Source organism: Phalaenopsis equestris, unplaced genomic scaffold (assembly GCF_001263595.1).
Source record: "Phalaenopsis equestris unplaced genomic scaffold, ASM126359v1 Scaffold000496, whole genome shotgun sequence".
Taxonomy (NCBI): domain Eukaryota; kingdom Viridiplantae; phylum Streptophyta; class Magnoliopsida; order Asparagales; family Orchidaceae; genus Phalaenopsis; species Phalaenopsis equestris.
Window position 1 is genome coordinate 323,478 of NW_018164936.1, and position 12,322 is coordinate 335,799.

At 37.9% G+C, this 12,322-nt stretch overlaps 1 protein-coding gene across 2 annotated transcripts in view; it reads right to left on the bottom strand.

Moving 5' to 3' along the window:
- LOC110028158 (ubiquitin domain-containing protein DSK2b-like) overlaps positions 1–12,322 on the bottom strand; it is a 45,163-nt gene that overhangs the window by 22,761 nt on the left and 10,080 nt on the right. The window contains exons 2-6 of one of the 2 annotated variants that reach the window (XM_020729898.1): positions 2,456–3,202; positions 2,175–2,371; positions 1,975–2,088; positions 1,843–1,901; positions 1,297–1,325 (exon numbers count right to left, since the gene is read on the bottom strand). In XM_020729898.1, coding sequence (XP_020585557.1) covers positions 1,297–1,325; positions 1,843–1,901; positions 1,975–2,088; positions 2,175–2,371; positions 2,456–3,202 — 1,146 coding nt within the window. The remainder of the gene's footprint in view (positions 1–1,296; positions 1,326–1,842; positions 1,902–1,974; positions 2,089–2,174; positions 2,372–2,455; positions 3,203–12,322) is intronic. The other variant, XM_020729899.1, reaches the window with a different exon arrangement.

Here is a 12,322-nt window from a genome sequence, read left to right on the forward strand (position 1 = left end):
CGGACGACGTCGTCGACAATCGGGTCAAAAACGCGTCGAAAATTCAAATTTTACAAAATTTCGACCCGCGATCGATCGTCCTATAGGGATCCCTTTTGGGTTCCTCATGTTGGTTTCATCCTTCTAAGTGTTAGAAGTCGATACCACACACGCGAAACCACAAAAGAGTACCGAAGCGGGTTGAATTTCTAGAATGAGGCGGGTCCCATTTCTAAGGTTCTAAGATAGTCGAAGGGAGATTCCTAAGGCTAGATCTTAAACCTTAAGCGGAAGACTAGACCTCACGAAAATTGAGGTCAACACCTTCCTCACGCTTCTCCTTCGCACCGAACCGCTCGAAGCTCGATGTCGCCTCGTTGCACGAGAACTCCTTCGATCGAACCCGCATGTGGCTTCAGCTCTCTTGGTAGATTATTGCCTCTAATGTCGATTTATAGGGCAAACTGGTCTCCTAGACTTCCGACCCCTCGTTTCACTCTCCCCTTTTCGGTTTCCTGACTCCTTATTTCCACTTCTTCCGTTTCCTCGCATACTCTTCCAATTGTTCATTTCTTCTTTCCCGAGTAATTGAAATGGGACTTTACATGTTGCACCAAATAATTTTGACACGACTAGTTTCTTTAGCATTAAACAATCAAGTCTTTCCTTGAGAAATTAGAAACCCCTATTTTCAAAGAAATAGTACTCGTTCACCACTAAAAAGTAAGTAAATCATGTCATTAAAGACAAAACAAAATTGAAAGTGAAGAAATCAACATTTTATTTGTTGAAGATAAAAAAGGTAAAACATCTGATAAAAAACGTTGGCAAATTTCTACCACTTCACTTACATCAGTTGCAAGTCAGTAAACCCAGAAGGATGAAGTGGTGAAAAGCAGCAAAGTGAGGCAAGGGATTCAAAGTTTATAAACGAAAAAAATAATTATGGAAGGAGCACAAGTCATAGTTTCTACCAGTGCAATACTTTAAAACATAATGAAATAATTGGAGAGTTTAGGTTAAATCAACATCTGAACAAACCACCGTCATGTCATTATTAGCATTATCGTAACTATTTGAGGACGGCTAAAATAATTTCTCCATTCATTCATATAGAGCATGCCTTAGCCATTAAGCCTATTACGAACACATCTTTTTGCATAGCTTTTATGCATAGTAGCTTTGGTATACCCTTTCCCTTCCCGCTCGTTTGGTAGTAACAGTAACAAAACCAAATATATTTCCTGCTCATAACATTTACCACTAAAACAGCTTCAAAATATAATATTTGAATAAAACGAAGAAAATATCCATTACCTGTTGCACCATTGCTCTGGTTTCGTCCCCTGCAATGCAAACACTCAATATTAGCAATGGATTAGGCTTTCGAGGGGAAAAAGAGATGGAAATAGAAAAGGAAGCAAAAGAGAAAAAAACACTTTCAAAAGATGAAGAAATCTTTATAAAATAATAAAAAAAATCCAACCGCAATGAAAAACACAGACCTTAAAGCTTTTCCCTTTCAAAGATAATCACTAAACTGAAAAACAAACTACCCTTTAAAAGTTATTTTTGCATAAAAAAATTAATTGTCAAGCACGTTTTACAAATCTAACAGTCCATAGTAAGAAAGAAAATATATCATGGCACGTAAACATTACATAAAAACAGGTGAATCAAGAAAGCCGTAGTAGAACTGATAACACTCAATGATAACACTCAATAAATTAGAAAATTCATGAGAATGCATTTGTTGGCTAACTAGCAAGAAGAAGAGGGTGGCCAGAGGCTCAAGATAACAACAGAAATCTATGAGATTGCATTCGTAGGTGGACTAGGAAGGAGGGGTGGTACGAGGCTTACTGATTCGAAGGCTGCTGACCAAACAGTGTAAAAAGTGATTGTTGTAATGACAGAGCTTGCTACAGGTAAAATAAAAAGCGATTCAGATGGGGCCTCAAAATGAACCTTAACAACAGCTAATTCAATGAGAACCTGCAATGCCTCCGGTGATGCTAGCTGCCGAAGAAATTCTGGATTTTGCACCATTTCTCTCAACTGAGTATTTGATTCCATCATGCTACGAAGCTGTGGATTCATATTAAATATCTAACAGGATGAAAGAAGTGTGAGATCACTAGCATCGTTCATGGGAATTTTTTCTGATATCAACAAAAAATAGGTAAGAGAAGGACCTGGTTGACATATTGGGGATTTGATAGAATAGATTGCATCATTTGAGCCGTGGCTGGATTTTGCAACATCTGGCTTAGAGCAGATGGATCAAGAATGCCACCAGCATCTAATTCCGGAACACTAAGCCCACCAAATAAATCAGATCTTGCCTCACTAGCAGGGGTTGATCTTGTATTTGTAGTTGTAGGTCCAGCTGCTTTTAAATATTAGCAACTTATGCAAATACGATACTTGATTGTAAGCTTCAGTAGTTTAAAAGTAATGTTCAAACAGTATATACCAGCATTGCTCCATGGATTAGGAAGTGGGTTACTATTTGGTAAAGAACCATTTTCCACATCTGATCGGTTCGTTGACCGATCCCTGGTCTGTACATTTCCTTGATTCCCCAAGAGGGCTGCAAATGGATTTGAATCATCACCCCCAGTGTTGCCAGCCATGGTCGTTGCATTTAGGAATGGCTCCTGCACAGTTTCATACATACGCCTGAGCATGTTAAACCCTTCTGGTGAGGATTCAATATTGCTCATAGCTCTGTCTGTATTCCGCATCATTTCTCTCATTAATTCTGGATTTCTAGCAGCTTCCAGAGTCTGCCTAAGAGTGCTTGGATCATTAAGAACGTGTGCAAGATCAGGATTACGGTCTAGTATCTCCCTCATTTGGGGATTGTTCATAATGAGATTACGCACTAAATCAGGATTATTCATTAAATTTTGAATGGCTGGCATGTTCAGAATATCTCTCATCACGTTTGGATTCTGAGTAAGCTGCTGCTGCACTTGATCAAACTCAGGAAACCAAGACCCAGCAAAGCCAGAAGCTCCAGTACCAAAAAGCCCATTAGCACCAAGTCCAGGAATTAATGGAGAAGCAGAGCCAACACCACTGAAGCCTCCACCATCAGTGGAACTGGCATCTCTTAGAGTTTCTGTAGCAGAAGTACCGAGATTGGCTGAAGTATTAGTGGATGTGGTGGATGGCACAGAACCACAAACCATGTGAACTGTATGATCTGACTCCATGCCTATGAAAAAATGAGAACTGTAAGACAGCATTTATCTAGCATCAAATAGAAAATACGGTCTTGAAGATACATACTGACATTATACATCAAGAATAGTGAGCCAACTAATTTCAAAACATGTTTAATGAAACATTAGAATAGATTTTGAACTAAGAAGTGCAGCAAGTTTTATATGAACCATTCAACCTGAAAAAATGATTTCGTGGGTAGCATTAGCATTATACCATACTATAACACTAAGGATCAAGTCTAGCATAAAGGGTGGGAACAAAGGAAGAAGATTACAGTTAGCCAATTACTAAAGCAACATAACATTAACATCAACAAAATAATGATCCTGAATTAAAACATTACTTGAGTTTTACATTCTTACTAAGTTGGAAAAGTCAAAAATATGTGAGCCTAAACATTGCATGCAAAAATGCAAGAATATTTCATTGGAAATCATACCAAAAAAATTTTTAAGTTACTTGAGGTCTTGATTTCATTATTCAAGGCCTTAAACATGAGCAGGAAGAGATTTAAAAATTACAAGACATAGCATAGAAACTTAATGAAGCATATATAATGATTATACCAGAGTCCAATGAGGATTTTCATTTCCTTGTCTCTATTTATCATTATGACAGCATTTGAAAAAATATTAATTTTATCACAACATGTGAAGCAGTCCCACCCAGGTTGGTCAATTTGGCTCAATGTTTACTAATAGCGAATCAACTTGAGCTAAACTTGTTGGACATGTATATGTATATACACATATATGTGTAAATATACATATATGTGTGTGTGTGTGCGCACACGTACATACATATCCCTCTGAAAAGCTAAAGCCAGAGTGACCTTTAGAGCTCGTTTGGCGCGGCATTTTTTGCGTGGCTCGGCCCGAAAACGGCGTTTGGAAAATACGTCGAGCCGGCGTTGTGAAAAAATTTAGATAAAACACGGCTGTGGGTTCAACCCCAGGGCCCGCATTTCTTGCCTGCCTATTTACCCCACAACCTCCATCCCTCTTCTCGTTTTTCTCTCTCGACTCTGTTCCCTCTCCTGCGATTCTTCTGCCCTAGGTTCCTCTATCTCAGGATTCTTCTGCCCTTGGATCCGTGACTCCAATGACTAGCATTGTTTCCGATTGGCTATTGTTGATTGCGAGTGGTTATTCTGGCAACCCTTACATTCTTCTTCCTCTCCTCTCTTTTCTTCCGCTCGATTTTTGATGGTTCTGTGCACTCTGTGTTCTATTTGGTGAATCATTTACTTCAACTGGTAGTCATTGCGGTAAAGTTCGTATTCTCTCTTCCCCTCTCCCTTCTCTTCTTCGGCTCGGTTTGGTGGGTGTGCGCATTAATGGTTCTATGCGGTATTCCCTCTTCTACCTCCCTTCTCTTCTCTACAGCTTCTGCAATATCTCTCTTCTCTGTGTGGTTATATGCATTATGCTTGTTGGTTTCCTCTTTCTGATATCTTTGTGTGGCACGGTTTGGTGGTTTTTGGTTTGATATGCTCAGTTTGGTGGTTATGAAGCTTTATGTTGCATCTATAATAGTTTTGGTTTATGCTTTTGACGCACTGTAAATTGCAATATTAGTTGGCATCCATAATGGTTTTGGTTGTGCTATGCGTTGATCTTTAGATTTTTTGTGCTTTTGCTATTAGCAATGCTTCGGGTGCCGTGTATATAATTTGTTCAGTTTGTGGATTTGATTTATTTGCTATGAACAACTAGTGTTGTGGAGTGAGCTTTGGATTTTTTATGAATTTTGATATTTTAGTGGGAATTTGAAAACTGGATGAAGCATCAAAAAAACTAGATGGTTATTGCAGAGGGCTTTGCAGTGCCCTCTATTTGTTGTGAATGGTTATTGGTGGAATTGTTAATAGTAATATTTAGGGTGTTGTGTATGAGTTAAATTTGGGTTGGGATTATAAAATGCATTGGTGTTTGGTGTCTAGTGGAGGTGTTGGTGGTGTGGTGGTGCTGGAGTATGGAGGTCTTAGTGTGTCGAGGGGGTAATTGTGGTGTGGTGGATGTGTTGCTGTCTTGATGTGTCAGTGTGTCTAGTGTCTGGTGTGTGGAGATGGTGTTGAATTGCAATATCAGTTGGCATCCATAATGGTTTTGGTTGTACTATGTGTTGAGCTTTAGATTTTTGGTGTTTTTGTTATTAGCAATGCTTCGGATGCCCTGTATATAATTTGTTCAGTTTGTGGATTTGATTTATTTGCTATGAACGGTTAGTGCTTTGGAGTGAGCTTTGAATTTTTTATGAATTTTGATATTTTAGTGGGAATTTGAAAACTGGATGAAGCATAAAAAAAAACTATATGATTATTGCAGAGGGCTTTGCAGTGCCCTCTATTTGTTGTGAATGGTTATTGGTGGAATTGTTAATAGTAATATTTAGGGTGTTGTGTATGAGTTAAATTTGGGTTGGGATTATAACATGCATTGGTGTCTGGTGTCTAGTGGAGGTGTTGGTGGTGTGGTGGTGCTGGAGTATGGAGGTCTTAGTGTGTGGAGGTGGTGCTTGTGGTGTGGTGGATGTGTTGTTGTTTTGACGTGTCAGTGTGCCTAGTGGCTGGTGTGTGAAAATGGTGCTAGTGGTTTGGTGGTGCTGGTGTGTGGAGGTGGCGTTGGTGGTGTGGTGAATGTGTTGGTGTCTTGATGTATTAGTGTGTTTGATGTCTGACATGTGGAGGTGGTGCTAATGATGTGGTGGTGCTGGTGTATGAAGGTATTGATGTGTGGAGGTGGTGCTGGTGGTGTGTTGATGTGTTGATGTGTTGATGTGTTGATGTGTTGATGTGCCAGTGTGTTTAGTGTCTAGTGTGTGGAGACGGTGCTGGTGGTGTGGTGGTGCTAGTGTGTGGAGGTGGTGTTTTTGTATGGTAGATATGTTGGTGTTTTGATTTGTCAGTGTGCTTAGTGTATGGTGTGTGGAGGTGGTGTTGGTGGAGTAGGGGTGTTGATGTATAGAGGTATTGGTGTGTCGAGGTGGTACTGGTGGTGTGGTGGATGTGCTGGTGTCTTGATGTGCCAGTGTGTTTGGTGTCTGATGTGTGGAGGTGGTGTTGGTGGTGCTGGGGGTGTGGTGGTACTGGTGTGGTGGTGTTGTTGAGTGGAGGTGGTGCTTGTGGTGTGGTGGATGCGTTGGTGCCTTGATGTGCTAGCGTGTTTGGTGACTGGTGTATGGAGGTGGTGATGGTTGTGTGGTGGAACTGGTGTGTGAAGTTCTTGGTATGTGGAGGTGATGGTGCTGGTGGTGGATGTGTTGGTGTCTTGATGTGTAAGTGTGTTTAGTGTTTAGTGTGTAGAGGTGGTGTTGGTGTGTGGAGATCTTGGTGTGTGGGAGGACTTGGTGCTTTTTGTGTGGTGGATGTGTTGGTGTCTTGATGTGTCAGTGTGTGAAGGTGTTGGTGTGAAGGTTGTGATAATATTATGGTATTTCGATTTTTCTTTGATTTGAGATATTGTGCCATTCCTATTTATATTAATTAGTTTTATCATTCAAATAATAGAATGGTTAAGACTAAAGAGATTGGCTCATCTGGAATGTGAGATAAATAAACAAAAATAGTATTTTACGACATTTGCTTTAAGGAGGTCGATCTGGCGAGTTGAAAATAAAAAAAAAATGGAAGCTACTTTTCTTAGAAGCTAGATATCATAGTTGATGGCTTCATGCAACAATGACCCCAACACATGTGAAACAACATCCGTCTAGCAGTTTCTGCAAATTATGAATGCAACTCCAGAAATTTCTGAGCACTTGACACGTATTTGTTTTTTATGGAGTTTCTGAAAGATTCAACCCTGAGAGAATTTTAATCGGGATGCCCGCTGGATGCCCGCTGACCAAAGGGTGGTGTACCTACGACATTTTTATGAGAGAAACATTTGATAGACTTTTTTTATTTACAATTGCACGAGACATTTAAATTTGTTTATTATTTTTTATTTTTCTTGGGACATGCCTTATATGCATTCATTGATGCTTATATGTTTATTGTTTTGTTCGTAACATGATATGATTGTAGTTAAATTAATGATGGTTGTGTTAGCCAATTCGATACCGAAATACATGAATGCACCAGCAAAACGAGCATAAAGAGAGTTGCAGCTGTCGTATGCTTGATGTACGAAGATTATAACTCGTACATAGAGCGCTCCTCTTACATAGAATCCTCATATGCTGGAAACAAATGGGTTGGGAAGTGCTTGAAGGCCATTCAATGAGATTTAGCAGCATGCACTGCATGACACAAGTAGTATTCACCGATCTGTTGGAGGAACTACAAAGAAATCATGAATTTCATAGCTCATTCAGGACGACTTCGCGAGAGGTGTTAGCGATAACCTTCTATATATTATCGCAGAATAAATCAATCTGATGAGCAATAGAGCAATTTCAACACTCCTCCAAAACAATTTGCAGATACTTCTCAGCAAGGCTGAATGCACTTATAAGTTTTTGTTCACAAGTCATAAAACCAATAGATCCTACGTTCGAATGGATCCCACAGAAATTTCACACAATGAGCGGTACATGTCGTGCTTTAAAGAAATTTTCTAACCTATTACATTCAATTTTCAAATAAATATCGTAATCATATATCACTTCTTTGTCTTTCTAGAATTATATTGGAGCAGTCGATGGAACACACATTGATGCACGTATTCCAAATAATGAGATCACATTCATAGGCTGTTGTGGGTCACCGACACAGAATGTCATGATGGGTTGGGAGGGCAGTGCACATGACAGTCAAATTTTCAAAACTGCAACACGAAATAACAAGCACAACTTCCCACATTCACCCACAGGAATGTTGAGACTGAGCTATTATCCTAATTCATTTTTCCATTAATACTAATCATGCAATTCACATTAGATAAGTATAATTTGGTTGATGTTGGATTCCATCCTGATACGAGATACCACATACCTGAATTTGAGCGAGTCAGCAATGTCATGCGGGACAATAAAGAAATGTTCAATAAAAGATCCTTCCTTACGCGGTGTTGTTGAAAGGACATTTGACATTTAGAAGAATAAATGAGTTATACTTCGATATGATACCTTACTGGTTTCCCAAACAGGTGCAGATTGTGATTGTCACGATGACTCTCCACAATTACATTCGGCGACATCCTTCCCGCAATGACAACGACTTCTGTAGGACAGACGAGGATCATTAGCATGTACCGCCGAGACATTTGAGTACCGTCTTGGAAAATCTTTGTCACGGGTTGAACATGATATTCCCAAGAACTGCACTAAAGACGATAAAGGTGTAAGCGAAATAGCAGAGTTGAGAGAACATATCACAAATGTGAGAGTAGAAGGGTGATTTGAGTATTCATTATATTATTAATTGTAATGGTCGTTGAAGAGATTCATTGTTTATTATATTTGTATTTTATAAGATTTATGTTTATTTCCGTTCATTGTGTATTTGATATTGATTGTTTAAGTTTTTTACGTTTTTTGTAAGTGTTTTTTTTCCTTGTGCATTTATTTTGTTTTTCTTTTAGTGGGTTTAGGAGGTCTGCGATGAGACATTTAATCTTAGAGGTACTTCTAGATGATCTGTTTGTCACTGTTGGTTGGTGTCACATGTGAAATTCGAATAAAAATAATCAAGTTCCTCACATTTTTTCGGTGCTATGATTTTTTAGGTTCTTCTGGATGGTCGTTTTTGGTGATATGTATATGTATTTTATATTGATTGTATTTGTATTTTATACATTTCATATTTATTTTCGATTCTTGTGTATTTGATATTGATTGTTCGGTTTGTTACGTTGTTTGTATGTGTTTTTTCCTTGTGCATTTCTTCTCTTTTTCTTTTGTTGGGTTTAGGAGGTCTGTGATTAGACATTTAACCTTATGGGTACTTCTGGATGACATGTTTATCGTTGATGATTGGTGTCACATATGAAATCCTAATGAAGGCAACCAAATTCCTCACTTTTTTGTGTTAAGGTTTTTGAAATTCTTTTGAATGATCTTTTTTTGTGATACGCATCTGTGACACACACAAGCTGTGTATTACATAGTTTAAAGGCAACCAAGAACCTTTTTTTTTTTTAAAGTTTGTTCTCTTCTTGTAGTGACAGCTTCTTTGGTTGATATACTGAGTTGTCAGAGATCTCACAGCTGTATAAAACTATAATTAATTACTTTTATCAATTTTTATTTGTGTTATGTCTAATGAGATGTTTTTTAAAGTATTCTGAAAAAAAAAGCTCGAGAATTTCTGGTACATCCCGAGGATTGCACTGCTACTGTAAACTTCAATGTTCCCTGCTAACTTAACGTCAGACACAAAGCTACGGGAGAAAGTTTTACAAGTGCCAGCGAAGAATAACAGAGAACTATGAATTTTTTCAGTGGGTAAATAGGCTGGAAGATTACACCGCCGAGAGTGATCGAGAATGAAGAGTATCCCTGGAGAACGACTTAACTCGTGACATACACTGTCTGTATTTTAAAAATAATATCATCATATTATTAATTATTATTTTAATAGTCTTTTTATTAATTCGTATAATTATGATGCTCATTGTTAAGTGAGATGTGTGTAGTTTTCCTGTCATGTTCTCTAATGATATTTTGCTTCTAAAGTATAAAATATATTGACATGACATTTATGTTGCAATCATCATTACTATATAGGGGCAGAATAGTCATTTGTCCAGAAACAATTGCAGTACAGTTGTTTTCAAACTGCAAAAAACAACAGACAGCCAGCTAATCCACAACAGCTTCTGCGCAACAGCTTATTATTGAGCTACAGCTGCCCAAAACGGACCCTTAAAGTGTCAAAAAAACACTCATTCCTCATATCTCACTCTTTAAAGTCATTAGATAAGATCTCAAGAGTACAATTAAAGAAAATTTAAAAATAAATGCATCGATTTTAAATCCTAACCGGCTAAACTCCTAAACAAATACCTTCTCTCTCTATCCCCTCATATTCTCCCCTCTATGATTAAGTTCCCTCCTCCCTTCATCTATCGCCTCACTACACCAAGGGTCAATCAATAGTTGAACTGAGAGCCATAAAATGAATTCAGCAAGGCGAAGGAGTCCTTGCAACTTCTATCATTTCTCCCTGTAGATAGCATGTGTAGTAATACAAAGTGCATAAAATAGAAGGTTAATCTAAAACACAAGGGATTTAGATCAAAATTCTTATTATTAAGTCATAAGCAAGCACTATCCATTGGGATTGTTTCGTCCTTAGAACAATGTCCATCAGTGCAAAGGTTGATAGATAGTTCTCTGAGGTAAAACTACTCTTCTAACTCGTTTTGCATTCACTGGCAAGGGACACGGGAACAACCTCCTTGTACAATAGGTAACAACTATGACTACTACATGGCATTGCCTAAGGATCAATGTGATGTCTCACTACCTTCTATTAGCTTTTCCAAGCCCATACAAGAGGCCGACGCCTTAAAATAGTGAAAGTTTGTTCAATTGATCCCCCATCCTCTATGTTATTGGTCAAGCTTCAGGCTGCAAATTTTCCTAGGCTCTCCATGTTGGTGGATAGCTACAGATAAAGATGTAACAAGCAGTAAGCAGTAATGTATTGGAACCGGTGATGTAGGACTTAAAGGGTGGCGTTGATATGCAGTGACCAAGGTGTACTGTGGAGTGCTTGTAGCTAACAATGGTTACAACCTAGTGATGTTGGCTGTAAAGCCAAAGAGAAGATAGCTTGAAGCCAATCACCACCACTACCCAACTTATGAAAGGGTAGCTGTTGTTCCTAACATTGATGATAACAATGGAGAAGCTAAAACAAACAGATGTAGAATAAGGCAATGGAAAGAAATGGAAAATTTATAGTGAGAAGTTATAGAGAAGAAAAGAAGAAAAATATGAGTAATGTTGAATCCAATAAATAATCCCAACCTATGTTCGGGAAGCTAAATCCTCACTAGCTAAATCAACAAGTCCAGAACCTCATATGAAAGAAAAAAGAAGATTAGGACAGAGGATATAAAAGGCTTTGAAGAATATTTATATAATAATCCCCCATAAATTTAAAATACATTTTACTTTACCAAGAAAATATGCATAAGCGCTATTGTTTTTGGGACCAAAAACCCATGTTTAAAATTACACAATAAAAGACACACATCAGCTTAAACTACTCGTTAATATTAATTTGAGAGTAGGAGAGTGATTATTATGATCGTACTTCGATATTAGCAAGGTACTGCTTATTTAATATTTTTATTAACTTAATATTTAAATTATAAGGCTTACGCCTCAAAATGCAACAAGCTTACGCCAGGCCCTATGGAAGAGAAAGCTTACAAGCCCAAATGTGCAAATTCAAACATTACAATGAACTAATGCATACAGTTAATAAGAACAATATCATAAGAGTTTCAGAAAGCTAAGCTTTTATGTGTAAATTAAAAATACTAGTTACGCCCTAGGAAGGTTATCTCATCAAGTTAATTGAAGACTTGTGCTGCCCATATGAAACCACTTCTTAGAATCATCATTCACATACTTTGGATTACCATATTTATTAAATTCTATAATAGCATAAGTCCTACTCCACTCAATGTACATTCCACTAGTTTCCTGCCTACTATTTCACAAAATAAGTAACAACAGGTATTTAATGAAATTGATCAAAACAACAACAACAACAAAGCCTTAATCCCACTACGTGGGGTCAGCTACATGTATCCTTTTTCTCCATTGCGTCTGATTTAGTGTCATATTTTCATTTAATTTTAGTAAAATAAGATCATTTTTTATACAATAAGCCCAAGTCTTCCTAGGTCTACCTCTGCCTTTCTTAACACAAGTCGAATCTAAAATATTTACTCTCCTAATTGGATCATCAGATGGTCGACGTTTAATATGACCAAACCATATAAGACGACTCTCTGGAGCTACACCAACCCTATCACGAATATATTCATTTCGCATTTTGTCAGTGTAAAGCCACTCATCCACCTAATCATTCTCATCTCGGCAACACTTAACTTATTATTATGCTTCTCTTTTAAAGGCCAACATTCAGCGTCATAGAGCATTGCAGGTCTCACCACCGTCTTATAAAATTTTCCTTTCAGTCTTAGCG